At 35.6% G+C, this 19,270-nt stretch overlaps 1 protein-coding gene across 3 annotated transcripts in view; it reads left to right on the top strand.

Annotated features, from left to right (window-relative positions):
• Positions 1–19,270, top strand: part of slit2 (slit homolog 2 (Drosophila)) — a 140,510-nt gene that overhangs the window by 70,326 nt on the left and 50,914 nt on the right. For 2 of the 3 annotated variants that reach the window (XM_056459749.1, XM_056459733.1), the window contains exons 6-15: positions 161–232; positions 987–1,058; positions 3,253–3,416; positions 3,759–3,891; positions 9,291–9,362; positions 9,452–9,523; positions 12,290–12,361; positions 15,663–15,806; positions 18,114–18,277; positions 18,820–18,843. In XM_056459749.1, the coding sequence (XP_056315724.1) occupies positions 161–232; positions 987–1,058; positions 3,253–3,416; positions 3,759–3,891; positions 9,291–9,362; positions 9,452–9,523; positions 12,290–12,361; positions 15,663–15,806; positions 18,114–18,277; positions 18,820–18,843 (989 nt within the window). The remainder of the gene's footprint in view (positions 1–160; positions 233–986; positions 1,059–3,252; positions 3,417–3,758; positions 3,892–9,290; positions 9,363–9,451; positions 9,524–12,289; positions 12,362–15,662; positions 15,807–18,113; positions 18,278–18,819; positions 18,844–19,270) is intronic. The other variant, XM_056459741.1, reaches the window with a different exon arrangement.

The raw sequence follows: 19,270 nt of genomic DNA, 5'->3' as shown, positions 1-19,270 counted from the left end.
AAGCGTGAAACATGCGTGTTGTTTATTAGTAAGGTATTGTAGATTAGTATCAGTATTGTTTCTGAGAGTGTATTACTCTATTACCATAATCACTGAGCACCAAACAGAAGAAGCGACAACATCTTCAAATATTTTTTTTCTCTGTGATTTTCTCTCTCAGGCAGCTGGACTATAATCATATTTCCTGCATTGAAGATGGAGCGTTCAGAGCTCTGCGGGACTTAGAAGTACTGTAAGTGCACTACGTGTGTGTGTGTGTGACTGTTGAATTAAATCCACCGATGAGATCTTTTTAAAAATCAAGATTTTAGCAGACTTGGGTCAAAGCTGGGCCACACAGGTTTGAGAATGTTCCAGAAACTTTGTTTGATTTAGATTGAAATAGAGATGAGGAAATTGTATATTGGTGTAAAGTTGGTGTGCATTTCTCTGCACGTTGACGGCATGCTGTGTGCTCGGCTGTCAGATCATGCCTGCAGGGTGTTTATATAATGATTATATAAAACTCATATCGCCTTTTTAAAGTAGGATTAGAGAAATAATCCTGTTAGAGGATGGAATCAAGACATACAAATGGGTTTGCGTCAAAATGCTTGTTTTTGAACTGTTTTGATGCTTTGTGACAATCTGGACAGAAGATGATTCAGGAGCTTTTCTTTTTAATAGCAGATGTGCTCAGAATATTTCAAAGCATTGTTTTGTGTGTGTGTGTGGAATACAAAATTATTTGGCTAAATGTTTAAAATGCTCTTTTATTACAATGACTGTTAATTGGATCAACAGTTAGAACAGTTCTCTTTCAATGGTCACCATTCACTTTCGTTGTTTGGAGCTGCTTGGACATGCAACTTCCACAAAAGCTAGCAGCAAATATGACAAAAAATGAATTTATTTTTTTGAATTGAATGATCCCTTTTTATTATATATGTTGGTTCTTTAAATATGTCTGTAGAATGAATGTTTTCAATCTCATCCTTGTTTCACAGCACACTGAACAACAACAATATCTCTCGTTTGTCAGTGGCCAGTTTTAACCACATGCCCAAGCTCAGGACATTGTGAGTAATTTACGAGCGCACACACACACACACACACACACACACACACACACACACACACACACACACACACACACACACACACACACACACACACACACACACACACAAACACACACACACACTCTCTCTCTCTCTCTCTTTATCCTGTCACACACACACCACATTAAACCACATTAAAGTAGTTCTTCAGACTATCGTTAGCATGCTATCCAGCACTTATCATGCTGCCCCTTAATAAGTGTGATTATAAGGAAATAAGGTTTAATAAGTGCATTAATATGTATGTTTCATTAGCATACATTTCATAGATTGGAGTTCTTTGTGTGCGATCATAATTTAATTCCATTTGCGTGATGAGCTAAAGTAGCTAATTGCTATATTTGTATTCTGGACCTTGTTAGCTAAACGACAGCGGTAGATGATGGAAAGAAAGCCAGCGTGCAGCAAGAAAGGAAAGTGTGAAATTTCAGTCATTGTGATCGTGTCATTAAATAGATAGGTACTAAAGCACCTTATGTTGTGGTTTCCATACATCCAACAAAGGCTCATTCTGAAAACGCAGTCCTATATACATTTATGGACATCGCAAATTATGTATGGCTGCATTTTGTCTTTAAAACGAATACTGCAGAGTGGTGTGATGCTATTCCTTTTTGTGCTTATACCAGCTGACCGCTTGCCTCCGTATGGACGGCTTTCCTTTAGTTTCCGGTAGTTCGCCATGTACGTCGGTGGACTTGAGATGCAGAGAGAAGTTGACCATGACATGTTCAAGTCCGGCAAAAAACGGTTCCAGAAAGTGGAAAACATAAAAACAGAAGCCAAAAATTAAAATAAACAAGTAAATAACAATGTGAGAATGTGGTGAAATCTGAAAATGTGGTAACAATCAGGCAACGGCTTTTCTTTTTCTGGATTGCGTTTTAAAATTGTCAGTTGTGTTTAGGGAAGTGGTTGGGTGGGTCAATCTGTGTTTTTGAAAACACAATTGGGTGGGTCAGTCAATAGGTCAGTCAACAGCGGCCTCAGCGGATTTACATGAGAACAGCAGGTGCGAATAGCACTTGTGAGAGAAATTTGAGATCTCTGCACAGAAGCCTCTGGTTGATTCACGAAAACAAAAACTGCAAAAAAAAGTACCTACTGGGATGTATTTGGCGCTCTCCAGGAATGTATATAGCGGTACGTTTTCAGAATCAGCCTGGGTTGCATACATCTGCCATACATTTTTCTCAAACTCAGTTTGTGTATTTTATATTTAAACATTTTTAAACAAAATATATATATAATTAAGAACCCTACAAAATAAGTTTAGTTACTAAAATTACTAAACCTAAAAATCTTCTAAAACAAATAAAAGCTAAATATAAATTTAGCAAAAATTACTGTATATGATGAATTACTAGGCATCACGGTGGCTTAGTGGTTAGCACTGTCGCCTCACAGCATGAAGATCGCTGGTTCGAGTCTTGGCTGGGCCGGTTGGCATTTGGATGTTCTCCCCGTGTTCACGTGGGTTTCCTCTGGGTGCTCTGTTTTCCCCCAAAGTCCAAAAACATGCGCTATAGGTGAATTGGATAACAAAATTGGCCATAGTGTCTGAATGTGTACGTGAAAGTGTGTGGGTGTTTCCCAGTTCTGGGTTGCAGCTGAAAGAGCATCTGCTGTGTAAAACATATGCCGGAATAGATTTTGGTTCATTCTGCTTTGGCGACCCCTGATAAATAAGGGACTAAACTGAAGAAAAATGATTGAATGAATGAACGAATGAATGAATGATGAATTACTGTATAAAATAATGTAAAAGAGATTTCAATGTATTACCATCTTGGTTTACAATTCCTGGATATCATATTAATAATTTATCTTAATAACATTTTAACATGTTAGAATTTATCATGTTAGAAAAGATTACAACAGATTTTTACAAACGTGCTGCAAATTTGGTTGTTACATTAATCTTATTAAGGGAAGGACTGCTAAAGGTGCTGACTACACAGAAACACCAGAGACAGAGAAATCACTGTTGTTTGCAAGTATAAGACAGCAATTAATGAACATGAAACTTTGTGATAACATTTACACACACTCCCACAAAAACACACATGCTCACAGGTTGTGTTGATATATCAGCTCAGACTGCAAGCAGTCCTTCAAATAACTCTTCTTTTTTTTTCTTGCGTCTATCCAGTCGCCTGCACTCTAATAATCTTCTATGTGATTGCAATGTGGCCTGGCTCTCTGATTGGCTGAGACAGAGGCCCCGCCTTGGCCTCTACACACAGTGTATGGCTCCACCCTCCCTGAGAGGCCACAACATAGCAGAGGTTCAGAAGAAAGAGTTTATGTGTACAGGTGAGTTTCTCAGTGTTTTACTTACCCAACATGTTTATGGAGACATGTCATATGAGAATAAAGAGACATACAATTTTAAATACATAAATTTGCAGTTTTTTGTAAAAACGTTCATATTCTGTCCAATTTTTGACTGTTTTCTTTCTTTGCTCATGCTTTCAAGACTTCAGTGAAGGCAAGTTATTTTGGGCTGAAATAACATAAGTAAAGATCAGATTGCATTTAATTCTAATATGCAGCCCATAACCTTTTTAATTTTATCTAACTCCCCATTGTGAGGCATACATTACAGTATGTGTCTGCATCCTCTTCATCATCTGTTTGTGTGCATGTGTGTTTTAGGGCCCCAGTCGCACTCATCCTGTAGTGTGCTGCAGTGTCCTGAGCTCTGCACCTGCAGTAATAATGTAGTGGACTGCCGGGGGAAAGGACTGACTGAAATACCCACCAACCTGCCAGAAACTATCACTGAAATGTGAGTGAAGAGCAGATATAAGGGCACACACGTTCTCATTTGCTTCTTTTATACTAATTATAATGAAATGTAATTATAAACATACCTTAAATACTAATTTTCATATTATATTATATTATATTATATTATATTATATTATATTATATTATATTATATTATATTATATTATATTATATTATATTATTACAAAATTACAAGCTATTTCATAATGTACACTTGTTTGACATTTATTTTGATAGAAAAAAAATAGAGAGATAATAAAGAGTTTTTGAAATTGCACAAGCATTTCCCCCCATTTTAATTAAAGCAGAAATGCCAATCTGATTATATTATATTATATTGTATTATATCATATTGTATTATATTGTATTATATTATATTATATTATATTATATTATTATTATATTATATTATATTATATTATATTATATTATATTATATTATATTATATTATATTATATTATATTATATTATATTATAAATGCTTTAAATGTTATATTTATATGTATATTAACTAGCTAATGATTACTTGTAAATTATTTTTTCAATTTTGAATCATTTTAATAATCTTACGTTTGAGGGTATGCACAAGGGAGTTTTAGGTCTGAAACACAGACACACACTTGAGGTTTCCATGTAGACTTTTTTGACAGATGTAGTTTTCACACAGACACACACACACAGAGCGAGGCCTGCTGAATGTGTATCAAATATTTTAACCACGGAGGCCATGCTGAAGTCATGCGCATTAATTCAGTGTGGAAATGGATTTATTTTATCAATGGCATCTCTTCTGAGGGCCAGCGCTCTGCCAACGGGGCCTGGATTGAGATGCCTCATCATTTTTTTGTTGTGCCTCTCATTGCCAGGGTCATTGTCTGTCTTTTTTCTTCCCTTCTTTCTCTTTCTGTCATCTCTTCATTTCTCATCCTCTGAAAGCAGCATGCCGGGCCTTGGCAGATGAGTCGGATTATCTCATTTGGCTCCGGCTGAATGAAATGTGTGTGTATGCGTGTGTTCATCCACCTATGCAAGGGCTTGATTTTCATGCTCTGTCAACTTTGGAGAGCTTATCTGATTTATGACATATTTACTGTCAAAGAGAAGAACAGATATGTAGAGAGAGAGACAGATAGAGTGCCACCACAAGTGCGAGAGGTGTTATAAATATATATGGCTTGTTTTACACTAGAAAACTGGAGGAATAAAATAATTGCTCTTAGTTAATGACTGCTGCCATGACATTGCAATTAAGAAACCAACAACTGATGTTGTTTTTTGTACTTATCAAAAATGACATAAGCTTGAATATGTAAGCTTTACAATGTATAATGTCTTGTGACAATTACAACGAAAATGTAAATATGAGATATAAAGCAGCAAGTAAGACAACAATTGTGAGAAATGAACTCAAAACAAATGGTAAAATGGTCAAACTTTTGGTAAAATAGAGTGGAAATCTGTGTCCACTCTCATACTTAGTACATTGTTTTACAATCCATGGAAACAAATCATCACATTAATCTTACTACTTTATTAAAGAGCCCCTATTTTGCATTATAAAAGGTCATATTTTGGTTTCGGGGGTCTTCAACAACATGCTGATATACATGCAAAGTCAAAAAACACTTTCATTGTCTTATAATATGCATTTAATAGGCAATGTTTAACTGTCTATGTTTAGAAGTCTGCTTATTATTAAATTTTCATGAAACAGAGATGTTGGATTTATTCTTAGCCTGACACAAGCAGACACCCAACCGGACATGAGCTCTGAATAATACTGGACTTAGAGCAAACAGACACAGCTGCTACTAGTGGTGGCCAAAATTCTGGGTCATGGTATGAGTAATTGTATTTCACGGTAATGCTATATATCATAGTATAGTTATGTATGTATGTAATTATTTTGGAAAATTGACAAAAAAGTACTTTTAAAATTTGGATAAAAAAATTATTAATTAAATGTTCAGCTATAAAATTAATAACACCGGAGAAACAGGAAAACACTAACTAAACGAAATAATTTTTTGTGGTTCTTCTGCTCGTTAAACTTTCTCAACCCTTTATAGACACCTAAATATAGTATTATTACTACTATTATTATTATATTATTTTATATACTGTAACAATTTACAATAATGTTTCATAAGTTTATGTTTGTTAGTGTACATGAACAAACAATGAACAGCAAATTTATTCAGTGTTTATTCATTCCTTCATTCATTCATTTTTTTCTCAGTGTAATCGCTTATTTATCAGGGGTTGCCACAGTGGAATGCACTGATAACTTTTCCAGCACAAGTTTTATGCACAGGGTGTCCGCAGGGTCTTAAAATGTATTAAAAGTTAATAAATCAATGTGAAGAAATTTAAGGCCCTTAAAAAGTATTAAATGCTTCTTAAATGCTATTTTGCAAGGTATTACATTTTATATCATTTTTGATTATGCAGTGTATGGTTTATGGATTATGCTAAAGTTTGCCTAAATTAAATCTATGAATATCAGGATGCTGTGTAGTTTATGAAATCAATAAAATCTTGCTAGATTTGACATCATGCTGCTTTGTTTATTGTAGTAACCAAGGCAACACCATTATTTCTGCAGTTCTATAGGTGCCGACCTGCTGAATTAGCTAGATTTAATTTAATTTAGCTAGATTGTTATTCAGTATATAAATAATGTTTTAGTTTTGGATTAGTTTCTTACATTAATATTTAGTAAATATACTGTAAGTTAAAATCTCGCCAGTGTTTTCGGTTGAAACCTTAAGTGGTTATAAGGTCTTAAAATGTATGCAAAGAGTCTTAAAAAAGGTCTTAAAAGGTATTGAATTTCACTCTCTGATTCCTGTATATACTCTGTATGCAGCGGATGCTCTTTCAGCCACAACCCAGTGCTAGGAAACACCCATACACTCTAACATTCATACACTTCGGCCAATTTAGTTTATCCAATTCACCTATATCACATGTCTTTGGACTGTGGGGGAAACCAGAGCACACAGAGGAAACCCACACCAACACACCACAGGGAGAACTTCTCTCTGAAATGCCACCTCGTCTAAACGGGACTTGAACCAGTGACTTTCTTACTGTGAGGCGACAGTGCTAACTGCTGAGCCACTGAGCCATCATGCCACCCTCAGTATTTATTCATCTTTGTTAACGTTATTTCGTGAAAATATAGTCACTCATCATTAGATCCTGTTAACTGTTAACTCATGTTCTTGTAATGCATTGTTCAACCACTCTCACTGGCAACCGCTCAACCACTCTCACTGGCAGAGCGGTGATTAAACTATAGGCTATTGGCTGTTTTTTTAAAAGGGGTGGAGCTACACTGTGCCCCACCTTCTCTTCATGTTTTGGTGGAAATTATGTCAAACATCAAATAAAAATGCATATTTCATAGCACTTCATGGGACCTTTAAAGGCTAAGTAACTTTAAACAAACACATTTTTACAAAAGCAAAACCACAAAAATATTTCTTATGGGTAGAAAGACTCTCTCGCTTTCTCTTTCTTTGTGTTTAATAAAAGCACAGAGTGCTCTCAGCCAAGCGACTGTGAATCTTATATGCTAGAGTTTACTATGCATCAAATACACTTTATAACTTATGATATAATTAATATTATTAACCCCCTTAAGCAATATTTGTTTTGATTGTCTACAGAACAAACCTGAATTAAGCTGAAACGCTAGTATCCTGAAAAATATCTAGTCAAATATTATGTGCTGTCATCATGGGAAAGATAAAAGAAATCAGTTATTAGAAATTAATTATTAAAACTATTCTGTTTAGAGGGCGATGCAGTGGCGCAGTAGGTAGTGCTGTTGCCTCACAGCAAGAAGGTCGCTGGTTCGAGCCTTGGCTGGGTCAGTTGGCGTTTCTGTGTGGAGTTTGCATGTTCTCCTTGCGTGGGTTTCCTTCGGGTGCTCCGGGTTCCCCCACAGTCCAAAGACATGCGGTACAGGTGAATTGGGTAGGCTAAATTGTCCGTAGTGTATGTGTGTGTGAATAAGTGTGTATGTGTTTCCCAGTGATGGGTTGCAGCTGGAAGGGCATCCGCTGCATAAAACAAATGCTGGATAAGTTGGTGGTTCATTCCGCTGTGGCGACCCCAGATTAATAAAGGGACTAAGCCGAAAAGAAAGAAGACTTCAAATGAATACACACACACACGCCATTTTTATGTTAAAAATGTTTTTAAAAATTAAATGGTATATTTTTAATGGTTAATCATGTGAATGACTATATGTGCAGGTCTTATCAGTTATTCCATTAAACAGCAGTTTCTATAGTTATCCCATAGTTTCCATTATTAGGTTCAAATTGGGTTAATTGTTACACTTACCACTACGTGTTTTTTTAGGTTGGAACTAGAATTCACATGCGATGTCAGTTCGATGTACATCGCGTTATGAAACTATTCTTGTTGACATCTTGAAGTGAAAACAGACTGAACTTGAGGCAGTGGGTGACCTACCTGGTCGGATAAACTCACTGCACAGACAGCGAGACCGTCCTCTCGGAACCGCAGATGGCGACATGGCTTGACCGCAGTACAAACTCGCACGTCTTCAGCCATCATTCCAACATAGGCGCACGCGCTCTAACCGAAAGCGGAAGACGCGTCTCTAGCACTCCAATGCGGCGCCTCGCGATATTTGCAAATATGAATCATATTTATTATCATTTGACAGTTACGGAGGAACGCCGCCAAGTGTAGCTAAGTAAGAGTAATGATTTTTCTCTGATAATTTACTTGAGTAAGAGTAACAGTACACATCTTTAAATGTACTCAAAAAAGTACACGTTACCCAACAATTTTACTCAAGTAAGTGTAACGAAGTAAATGTAATTCATTACTACCCACCTCTGGTAATGGGTAGCTGCAAGTGCATCCGCTTTGTAAAACATATGCTGGATAAGTTGGTGGTTCATTGTGCTGTGGTGACCCCAGATTAATAAAGGCACTAAGCCAAAAAGAAAATGAATGAATGAATAAACAGGAATAGTACGCTCACTGGGCTTTCAAGCGCAGAGAGCGAAACTCAAATGTTCAGTCAGTGTGTTCAAGAGTACAGTTGTGATTAAAATCATTCTAAAGGCATTACAATTACATTTATGTCAATCAGATTCATTTCCCTCTTTGCTTTTTCTTTTCTTTTCTATAAAAATGATATCCTCCAAGATAAGAAAATATAAGGTTTTCCAAATGTTCAAATCCCATCTTCTCCTCACTCTTCATTTGCACTCTCCTCTAATAAGTCTTCAATAGTATTGTCAGTGGCCGTAATTTTTCCAGTTACCCTCACCTTTCTGTGCTTTGGATTCTCCCTCTCCAGTGCTGCTTGATGATTTTTTGATCTGGTTTATTCTCTTCGTTCACAGTCGACTGGAGCAAAACTCCATCAAGATTATTCCAGCAGGAGCTTTCGCACCTTACAAGCGGCTGCGAAGAATGTGAGTGTGTGTCTGAGTGAGCACATGGAGAGCACATGCACAATCACACACAAACACACATATTCTCTAAATGTTCTTTTTTGTTTCAGAGATCTGAGTAATAATCAAATTACTGAATTGGCTTCAGACTCTTTTCAAGGTCTCCGTTCTTTGAACTCTCTGTAAGTGTGTTTATATATGTATATATACATGTATTTATATATGTGTGCATGTATGTATATTTTGTGTGTGTGTGTGCGTGAGAAGAGAATGTAAGAGTTATATTAAGCTTCCGTCACTCTTTCAATTATTGATGATCTGACTCATTCAAGCTTTTAGAGAACAGAGCAGGTAAGTCCTTGCAGGTTCTAAGTCAAAGCAACCACCTTTCAAACATACTTTACATGGCATTTGTAATCTTAAATTGATTAGCATTTTTGAAGCATCCTTACAGTACAGTTTCTGTTGTCTTACTAATTAAAATGTGTACAGGTATAGTTATTATCCTTGATATATTATATTAATACATTTTATTTTAACCTATTTTAATCCTTATGAGAATTTTATAAGGTGGCAGTTTAAAATAAATTTCTATGACATAGAAAAAGCTTAAGCATTAGCATTTTAAAATGAATACCATAAACAAAACAGACATTCTGCATCTTTAAAGAAAGTGGTAACACTTTACAACAGGCTACAGAGGTGAGCTGCAGTAGTTAACATAAACATAAACTTACAAACAATTTTTTTCAGCATTTAATATTAATATTCAGTTAAAAATATTTACTGTTAATATGCTATTTTAAATATTTACTCATTTATTTTTTTAATTAAAGAGTTGCACTGTGATCTAACATGAGCAAACAATGAGCACCTGTAGTTCTGTTAACTTTGAATAATATGCTATTTAGTATTATTTATATAAATATTCTATATTTTTTACTACATATACCTTTGCTCCACAAAGTGTGTACCAGCCAATTTCATCAGTATGTGCATATTGTACACACACCATGTAATGGTTGTAACAACATGTGCACTGGATGCACTTTGAATGAATTTGGCTTTATTAAAATGAAGTATTAGCAGGTATTAAACAAATGCTAGTTGACAAAGTTATTCATATGTAATATAATGTTTTAATGGGATGATCAAATTATAGTTAATACATCAACTGCTGTTAACAAATCAGACCTTATGACCTAGTATGTAAAATTAGCTAATACATGCTCTTGCTGAAACGTACAAAGCTGTTTGTTTTGGCCTGGTATTTTCCATGTGCGTTAGGGGGTTGGTATGTATATGTCTTTTTCGCCTGGTCTCTGTATTTTCTTTGGTTTACTTTACTGACCGGGTTCCAATGAGCCAGAACTTAGTGGGCGGAACAGTTCTCCTGTTCCCTTCGGACCAGCCTCTTAGGAACAGCAGCCAGCCATTTAAAATCTCTCCTCCTGAAAAAATACAACTTCAAGCCAATTGAGTGATCCAGTGTAACATAAGCGAACACACACATGCAAGTCCTGATATGACATCACAATTATACAATCAGTCAGACGAAACCTACTAAAAATGTCTATATATATGACACAGGCATCAAAAGATAATAATACAGTGCTCAAAAGGTATCATTGTGGAAAAATATTTCTCAGCTTTTATTTACCTTTGAAGAAAAAGTCCAAAATAATTCATATACTTCTCAATAATCAATAGAAAAGGCTTTATTGGCTCTTCCAGCAATCAGTGTTATAATTGCTGACCAACTTTTTTTGTCTTCAATGGTATTTTTGCCCATTCATCTTTAGAAATGAGCTTCCCCCACAGATTCTCAATTGGATTTAAGTCAGGAGTCTGGCTGGGCTACAGTGAGGAAGGTCTTGTATTTCTTAAAAAATGTTTTCTGTAACCCTGTAGGAACTTCAAAACATTTAGATATGGTCTTGTATCTCTTTCCTGATTTGCCGAAATGCGCACGCACAGGTCCTTAATGACCTCCTTTGTCTTAGCCATGACTGTCCACAAACCAACAGCAGAGAGCTTCTGTTTCCATCTGTTGAGTTGATTAAAACAGCTGTTCCCAATGAATGAGGGTAATTGGGATGCTTTAGAACAGCTTGGACTATTTGTTATGGAACTTTGGATTTTCCCATTGATTGTGGCAGTTTGCAGAAGGTATGAATTATTTTGGATATCAGTCTTTTTCCTCAAAGGTAAATAAAAGCTGAGAAATATTTTTTCCACAATGATGCCTCTTGTACATCATTGTGTTATCATTTTGGGAGAAGTCTGTGTTTGGGAGAAAAAACCTTCCTGGTTAAATAAAAGTGACTTTAATTCAAAATTTGCCAGGGGTGTAAATAATTGACTGTATATATATATATATATATATATATATATATATATATATATATATATATATACACACAGCTTTACACAAAGAACACAGCTTTGTGAATGACAGACACTGAAAATCTGTGTTTCTGTAGAGGTTGTGTGTGAGCCTGTGCATATGTATGATATCAGCATACGGCCAAAGCCACAATGTCATTTTTCATTTTAAAATAAAAATGGCAATAAAAGGTTGCACTGCATGGCAGATTAGTCTTGAATTACTCAGTATTTCTCACCCTTTTTTTACAGCAACCTCAGCTTGCGTAAGGTTATGGACCATTAGGATAAAGTAATGAATATGCGCTGTAATTGATATATTCATCATTTGAAGATGATTGTGCACATGTGTTTCTTGAGTTTTCTTCATGAATCTGGATCCACATGATTTTGTTTGTGTTCAAATGTGATTCGTCACTGCCTGCACTAGGATGATTTGTGGTGGTGCGTCTTGTGCTCTGTTTGAGGAACCGTTTGTGATGAATGCTTGTGTGTGTGGGTGGGTAATGAACATCTTTAATCTTTGCTTTTATTTAATGTTCCCTTGTGTTTCTGCCTTTCAGGGTTTTATATGGAAATAAAATCACTGAACTTCCCAAAGGCCTTTTTGATGGACTGTTCTCATTGCAGCTACTGTGAGTGATGCACATTCTATGAATTTATGTTTGAAAAGACAATGAGAGCAGGGCGTTTATTTCTGTGCAAGCGTGTGTGGGTCAGATTTTGCCAATAAAGAGCAGCCATTGAAAAACAGCTTAAGGGTCATACTAAACATTGTTGCTATTAGGATCTAATAAATCAACAAGTTTTGTGTAAGGGGGGCTATGATTAGCTCATTATAAAGTGGTCAGGAGACCACAATTAACTCTCAACATGAACTTAAATACCAGTATATTAATAATAACTCTGATATTACACATTACTTTAGTTAAAATTCATATTAGACACATTATATACAATTCATTATATTGACAAGATAAAGTGTTGTAACAATCTTTGTGTATTTCACAGCAATTCAGTATTACTTATTGAGAAATTTGTATAAAATGTCTTATAAATATGACTGCTGAATGCACACTTAAATGACTGTGTTATTGACTTAACACATTACTGCTTAAGTAAATAAATACCTGTTTGGATCAAATTGTTATGTGTTACATAGCCATAGTGGCCACAAATTTCAGTTAAATTAATTAAATATTTTATAATATATATGTAATGTATGTAAAAAAAAGGATAATTAACCAATGATTAAAAAACATCTGTTGGTTTGCACTAAAAGGAAATGAACATAAGCCTAGCCTACATTCCCCTTATGACAGACAGCACTTCTGGACATAAACTCCGCGTTGTGTTTGTGTGTGTGTGTCCGTGCATGCATGCATGTGTGTGACTTGGGTATGACACAAGTGTTAAAAGGAGAAAGGGACTTACAGTATGAGGACATTGCCCGTGTCCCCATTTTTAAAAAGCTTATAATTTATACAGAATTGTTATCTTTCTTTTTTTTTTTTTCAAAAAGTAAAATTGCACACTTTGCAAATTGCAAAATTGTTTCCTGTGAGGGATCGGTTAAGAGACAGGGTTGGGGTAGTTGTAGGGAATGGAAAATACAGTTTATACAGTACAATACCTGACAAATTTCTTGTCGTCGATCCCAGTTGTAAGAGCAACAAATAATAACTTGACTTCTAGTTGATCATTTAGAAAAGTGGCAGAATGTAGATTTTTCAGATGAATCATCTGTTGAACTGCATCCCAATCATCACAAATACTGCAACAAGACCTACTGGAACCCGCATGGACCCAATTTTCTCACCGAAATCAGTCAAGTTTGGTGAAGGAAAAATCATGGTTTGGGGTTATATTCTGTATAGGGGCATGCGATAGATTTGCAGAGTGGATGGCAACATCAACAGCCTGAGGTATCAAGACATTTGTGCTGCCCATTACATTATAAACCGTAGGAGAGGGTAAATTCTTCAGCAGTATAGCGCTCCTTCTCATACTTCGGCCTCCACATCAAAGTTCCTGAAAGCAAACAAGGTCCATGTGTTCCAGGATTGGCCAACCTAGTCACCAGACATGAACATTATTGAGCATGTCTGGAGTAAGATGGAGGAGGAGGCATCGAAGATGAATCCAAAGAATCTTGATGAACTCTGGGAGTCCTGCAAGAACACTTTCTTTGCCATTCCAGATGACTTTATTAATAAGTTATTTGAGTCATTGCAGAGAAGCTCATGGGAGTCATACACAACATTAATTCTTTTTCCACTGCACCATGACTTTATATTATTTACTGTACATTATTTCTGTTAAGTGACAAGACTTTTATCTAAGCAAATTCAGACCCTACTGTCCGAATCAAATTATTAAAAACCAAGGCATGATCATATTTTATTTTGGTACAATAAGCGTAATCTAGAGGTCTTTACCTTTCATATAAGCCACTTCTGATACCAATTGATCAACTAGAAGTCAAGTTAATATTTGTTGTTCCTAAAACTTGCATTGGCACCAAGACTTTTATCAGGTAGTGTATAAAAACAATAGAAACATGGAATAGCCCTACAATTCACAAAAACAAACATTGTTTTGGAGTTTATTCAGCCTTTCTACGATGATGAGCTACTGTACATTCAAATGCCATTATAAAGTTCGCTGTGCACACACAAACACGCATACAAGTTTAACATGTTCTTTTCTCTGTTGTTCTTTGCCCACCATACAAGTAAATATATGCTGCTGTATGGAAATCTATTATGTCACTGTACAAAATAAGCATGATTAAAGTCCACAAAACAGGACTCATGTTGTGTGATTGAAATGTCCTCATTTATGACACTGACACTGCGCAGCTGTGAGTGAGTTACTTAGCAATTTTACAGTCTTTTCTTTATTTAAGTGTATCACTTCTTCTCGGCTGCAGCTTGATTAAAGATCTTTTACTCACGGTTTCTTTGCAAATCCTGTTTTGTGCTAACAGATAGGAAGGTGTTGTTACACCGCATTGCATTCTAGGTATGCGGACATGGGAACATAATTCTCATATATCGCTTTTGATTTATTGTATCATTCATATATATATATATATATATATATATATATATATATATATATATATGTGTGTGTGTCCTTAGAGTACATTTCATTCTGAGTGTTAGTAAGATGTTTTTCAAATATTACTATAAAACAATTGCCATTTTCGGTGGTTATTTGCATTGGTTTAGATTGTGCGCTCCTACTTGTGTCCAAAAACATGGCAGACCACGACTCACTGTGTTGTACTGAAGATCTCCCTTTTCTATAATGGGACATGGTAATACGTACCTTTCAATCAATGTCGGTGGTGGGGATAACTGCCTCAAAATCATTGGGAGTTTAATCCTGATATGATGTTAGATTAATTCAATAATGGATTTCTGTGTTTATACCATTCTAATATGACTGTTTACACAAAATACTGTGCACATTTCTGTCCAAACAATGCATGATAAGAGCCCTGAAATAAAATATACCATCTCTCACTCTTTCAGACACTTTCTGAAATAACTAAATAAGAAATTCACATTTGTAAATGCTCGCAAATATAAAAGTTTTATGCCAGTACCTCAAACAATACACACGCACATACACAGTTTTGATGCTTGCACTAGATGTGGAACATATAAATCCTGTTTAAACAAAAGCTGCTTTGTAAAATAAAGCCTTTATTCACAAATTTGTTCTCTCGCAAGGCAGTGTAAATGAGTCTGGAGACCACAGGGAATTGATTCTTTTTTTTTAGAATGTCTTGTTTATTTGTTTGTCTTTAAATGTTAATCTATTTGCATATGACATTTATAACATCTCAATTTACTACGCATGTATAGATTTTCCTGTTTACCTGTGAGATTTGTATAAAATGTCACATGCGAATGTTTATCCCAACAGATTGCTGAATGCGAACAAGATCAATTGTTTGCGTGTCGATTCTTTCCAAGACCTGCAGAATCTGAATCTTCTGTCGCTTTATGACAACAAACTTCAGACCATCGCAAAGGGAACTTTCTCTTCTCTCAGAGCCATCCAAACCCTGTGAGTAACCTTGGTTCCAGACAGAATAAAAATCATTGCCACTATGCTGTGGTAGATGATGGAGTACTTCCCTTGAATTTTCACAAATGTTATTTGTAACATTGGTAGACATTGTTCTTTAACCTATACTATACTATACTATACTATACTATACTATACTATACTATACTATACTATACTATACTATACTATACTGTACTGTACTGAACTGTACTGTACTGTACTGTACAGTACTATACTATATTATACTATACTATACAATACTATACTATACTATACTATACTATACTATACTATACTATACTACAAATTATTTTAATTGATAGTGTAATTGATTATTTTGAAGATATTGAAGATATGATTTTCTAGCAACCATATTTGTAACAAAGACACTGTAGTAATACATTGAATTGAACATCTAAATTAAACATATAAAAAAAAAAATAGTTTTTTTACAACTATAGTATGTAAACATATTTGCTAAATATTTTTTACAGTTTGGTATTCACCTTATTCTGGTGAACCAGGGAGCAGCCATTTGAATCTTTTTGGCTCGAGACTTCCGTCCTCATTCACTTCCATTCATTTTTAGACGTTAAAAACTGCTCGTTTTGCTGCTTGATGTTGCAGACAGATATTTTCTTATTATATTATTCTACTTTGTCTGTATTGTCATGCAAACACTTGTTTGTAGGGCAAGTAGTTTTCTGGCGTTTATTATTCCTAGCCATTTCTCCACAGGCGACTGAATCGGAAGTTCTAAAACAATCGCAAAAACAAGCACACTTCCGCATTGAAGACTAAGGTCAATACACAGGGCCGAATTAAGAACATATTGGTCCCTGGGGTTATAACAAACCAAAGGGACCCATTTATTTTATCCCCTCACAAAAGTGGCTTTTTTCTATTATTATTATTATTATTAATATTATTAATTTACTAATTTATATTATTATATAATCAAATTTTCCACTTGATGTATATTTGATTAATATCAGTGTTTTCTATTTTACTCAAGTACGCCTACATGCATACAAAATTTATTAGAACTTTTAAAATGTTAAAAAAGCTGCCAAAATCAAATAACACACATTTGCAATACTTCCTAAATGAGTGCTTTACAATAAATACTTTAAATAGGGTTATCTTTAAAAATGTACTTTAAACTTTAGCTAAGCAGAAATCCCTGAAGGCGGCACAGTGGCACAGTGAGTAATGCTGTCGCCTCACAGCAAGAAGGTCGCTTGTTCGAGTCCCGGCTGGGTCAGTTGGCATTTTTGTGTGGAGTTTGCATGTTCTCTCCGTGTTGGCGTGGATTTCCTCTAGGTGCTCCGGTTTTTCCCCCACAAGTCCAAAGACATGTGCTATAGGTGAATTGGGTAAGCTAAATTGTCCAGTGTATGTGTGTGAATGAGAGTGTGTGGGTATTTCCCAGTGATGGGTTGCAGCTGGAAGGGCATCCACTGCGTAAAACATATGGTGAATAAGTTGGCGGTTCATTCCACTGTGTCGACCCCTGATTAATAAAGGGACTAAGCTGAAAAGAAAATGAATGAATAAATGAGAAATTTCTAAAATATCTTTAAAAGCCATGCTTCTAATTTCCCTATTGGTCTTGAGTGAATGAATTACAGAAGGTTAGCATGTTTTTTTTCCTCAAATATACTGTCTGATGAAAGTCAGCGCCAATATTTCATTGCTCCGGATTATTACTATCATTTTTATAAAAGGGGAAATACAATAATTTAAAGTTTGCTTTCTAACTGGTTCAGTTAGACTTAAACCATGTATTTTCTTGAGGCAGATATTCCGCAGCCATGGACATTTTAATAACTATCTGTATAGGCTTTGATTTGATTTGATTTGAACTGATTTGATTTGGTCGCACACTGTCTTGGCCACCACCGCGTGCCTGCACAATCCTGCCCTCTCATAACCGAAACAGCGCTTCAGTTATGAGTCCATTCTGGATCCGTCTATTCAGAGCCCTCTTACTGCATGTTAATAACAAATACTGTTTAAATTTTATTCTTTGTTCTATGATGTGCTTGGTTTGCCTACCTTTGGCAGGATTGTTCTTGCTGCAGAGCTGAAATAAGGAACTGTCCTGAGAAATAAAGGACTTTCCTGGGGAAAAACAGGACATCTGTTCACCCGGGAACTAAATAGGGCTATTGAAAACTCTGATTGAGCTAGAGACACTCTGAGCCATAGTTTAGTGGTGACACTGTTTTTGAACAGCAGCAAGCCGAAAAAAATAAATAAAAATAGACAAGTTTCTTAAGTAATTTTAATTCTGTTTTTCAGTCATCTGGCCCAGAACCCATTCATGTGTGACTGCCATTTGAAGTGGTTAGCAGATTACCTGCAAGACAATCCAATTGAGACCAGTGGAGCTCGATGCACCAGTCCCCGGCGCCTTGCTAACAAACGTATTGGCCAGATCAAGAGCAAAAAGTTCCGCTGTTCAGGTAAATACACACATGCACATAGTTATTTGCATTTATGTGTAATTATTGGTCATTTGTCAACATTCTCCAAGACACTGAATCGATTGACCTTGCTCTTCCTGTCTGATCCTGACAGTAAATTTGTGTCAGCGAGACAGAGTGTTTCTCTGCCTGTGCATGTGTGTTTGATTACATGTGTGAAGGTCTTAGTCAGCTTTCATTTACACAAGCAGTTGTGAGGGTCTCACCATGAGTTATCTTCTCCTGTCTAGGCAGATTATAAATCAGAATGCAAATGTGTGTGTGTGTGTGTGTGTGTGTGTGTGTGTGTGTGTGTGTGTATTATTAGTTTACTGTCTGTCTCTTGGTATTGATTGCTGAGGTGTTATAAATGAGGAGGATTCTCTGATCAATATTCATATTCATTTATTGATCTTCACACACACACACACACACACACACACACACACACACACACACACACACACACACACACACACACACACACACACACACACACACACACACCACTCTCAGTTCTCTGTGTGTCTCTCTTTGTATAGCTAAAGAGCAATATTTTATACCAGGTATGTTGAACTGCTTAACATTTTGTCTCTGTGTGTACTGCACTAAAGGTTTTGAACAACTACGCTTATGCACGCAAATCACACAAACACAGTATCATACAGATGAAAAAAAGCGGTTTTTACTCCAGTTTGCTGTAGAAACACACTGCTTGACGTACAGAAGTGTGCTGCTTTATGATTACTTCTGTATTTGTGTAGAAAAGCTGCTTACAGTGGTGCTGTGTTCTTGTGTAGCACATGGGTCAGTGAAGTGAAATAATTAACTTTATTTATGTATTTCATATATTTATTTCTCAGTATAATGTTTTATATCAAAAACATTCATATACGTCACCCTTGATTACAAATGAGTCGTACTGTGAATGTCTTTTTTTTAACTAGAGCTTTATACTTTACTTTAATGCTGAATAAATTTATAAATCGATTA

This window comes from Danio aesculapii, chromosome 1 (genome assembly GCF_903798145.1).
Source record: "Danio aesculapii chromosome 1, fDanAes4.1, whole genome shotgun sequence".
Lineage (NCBI taxonomy): Eukaryota > Metazoa > Chordata > Actinopteri > Cypriniformes > Danionidae > Danio > Danio aesculapii.
This window is presented reverse-complemented; position numbering and strand designations above follow the sequence as displayed.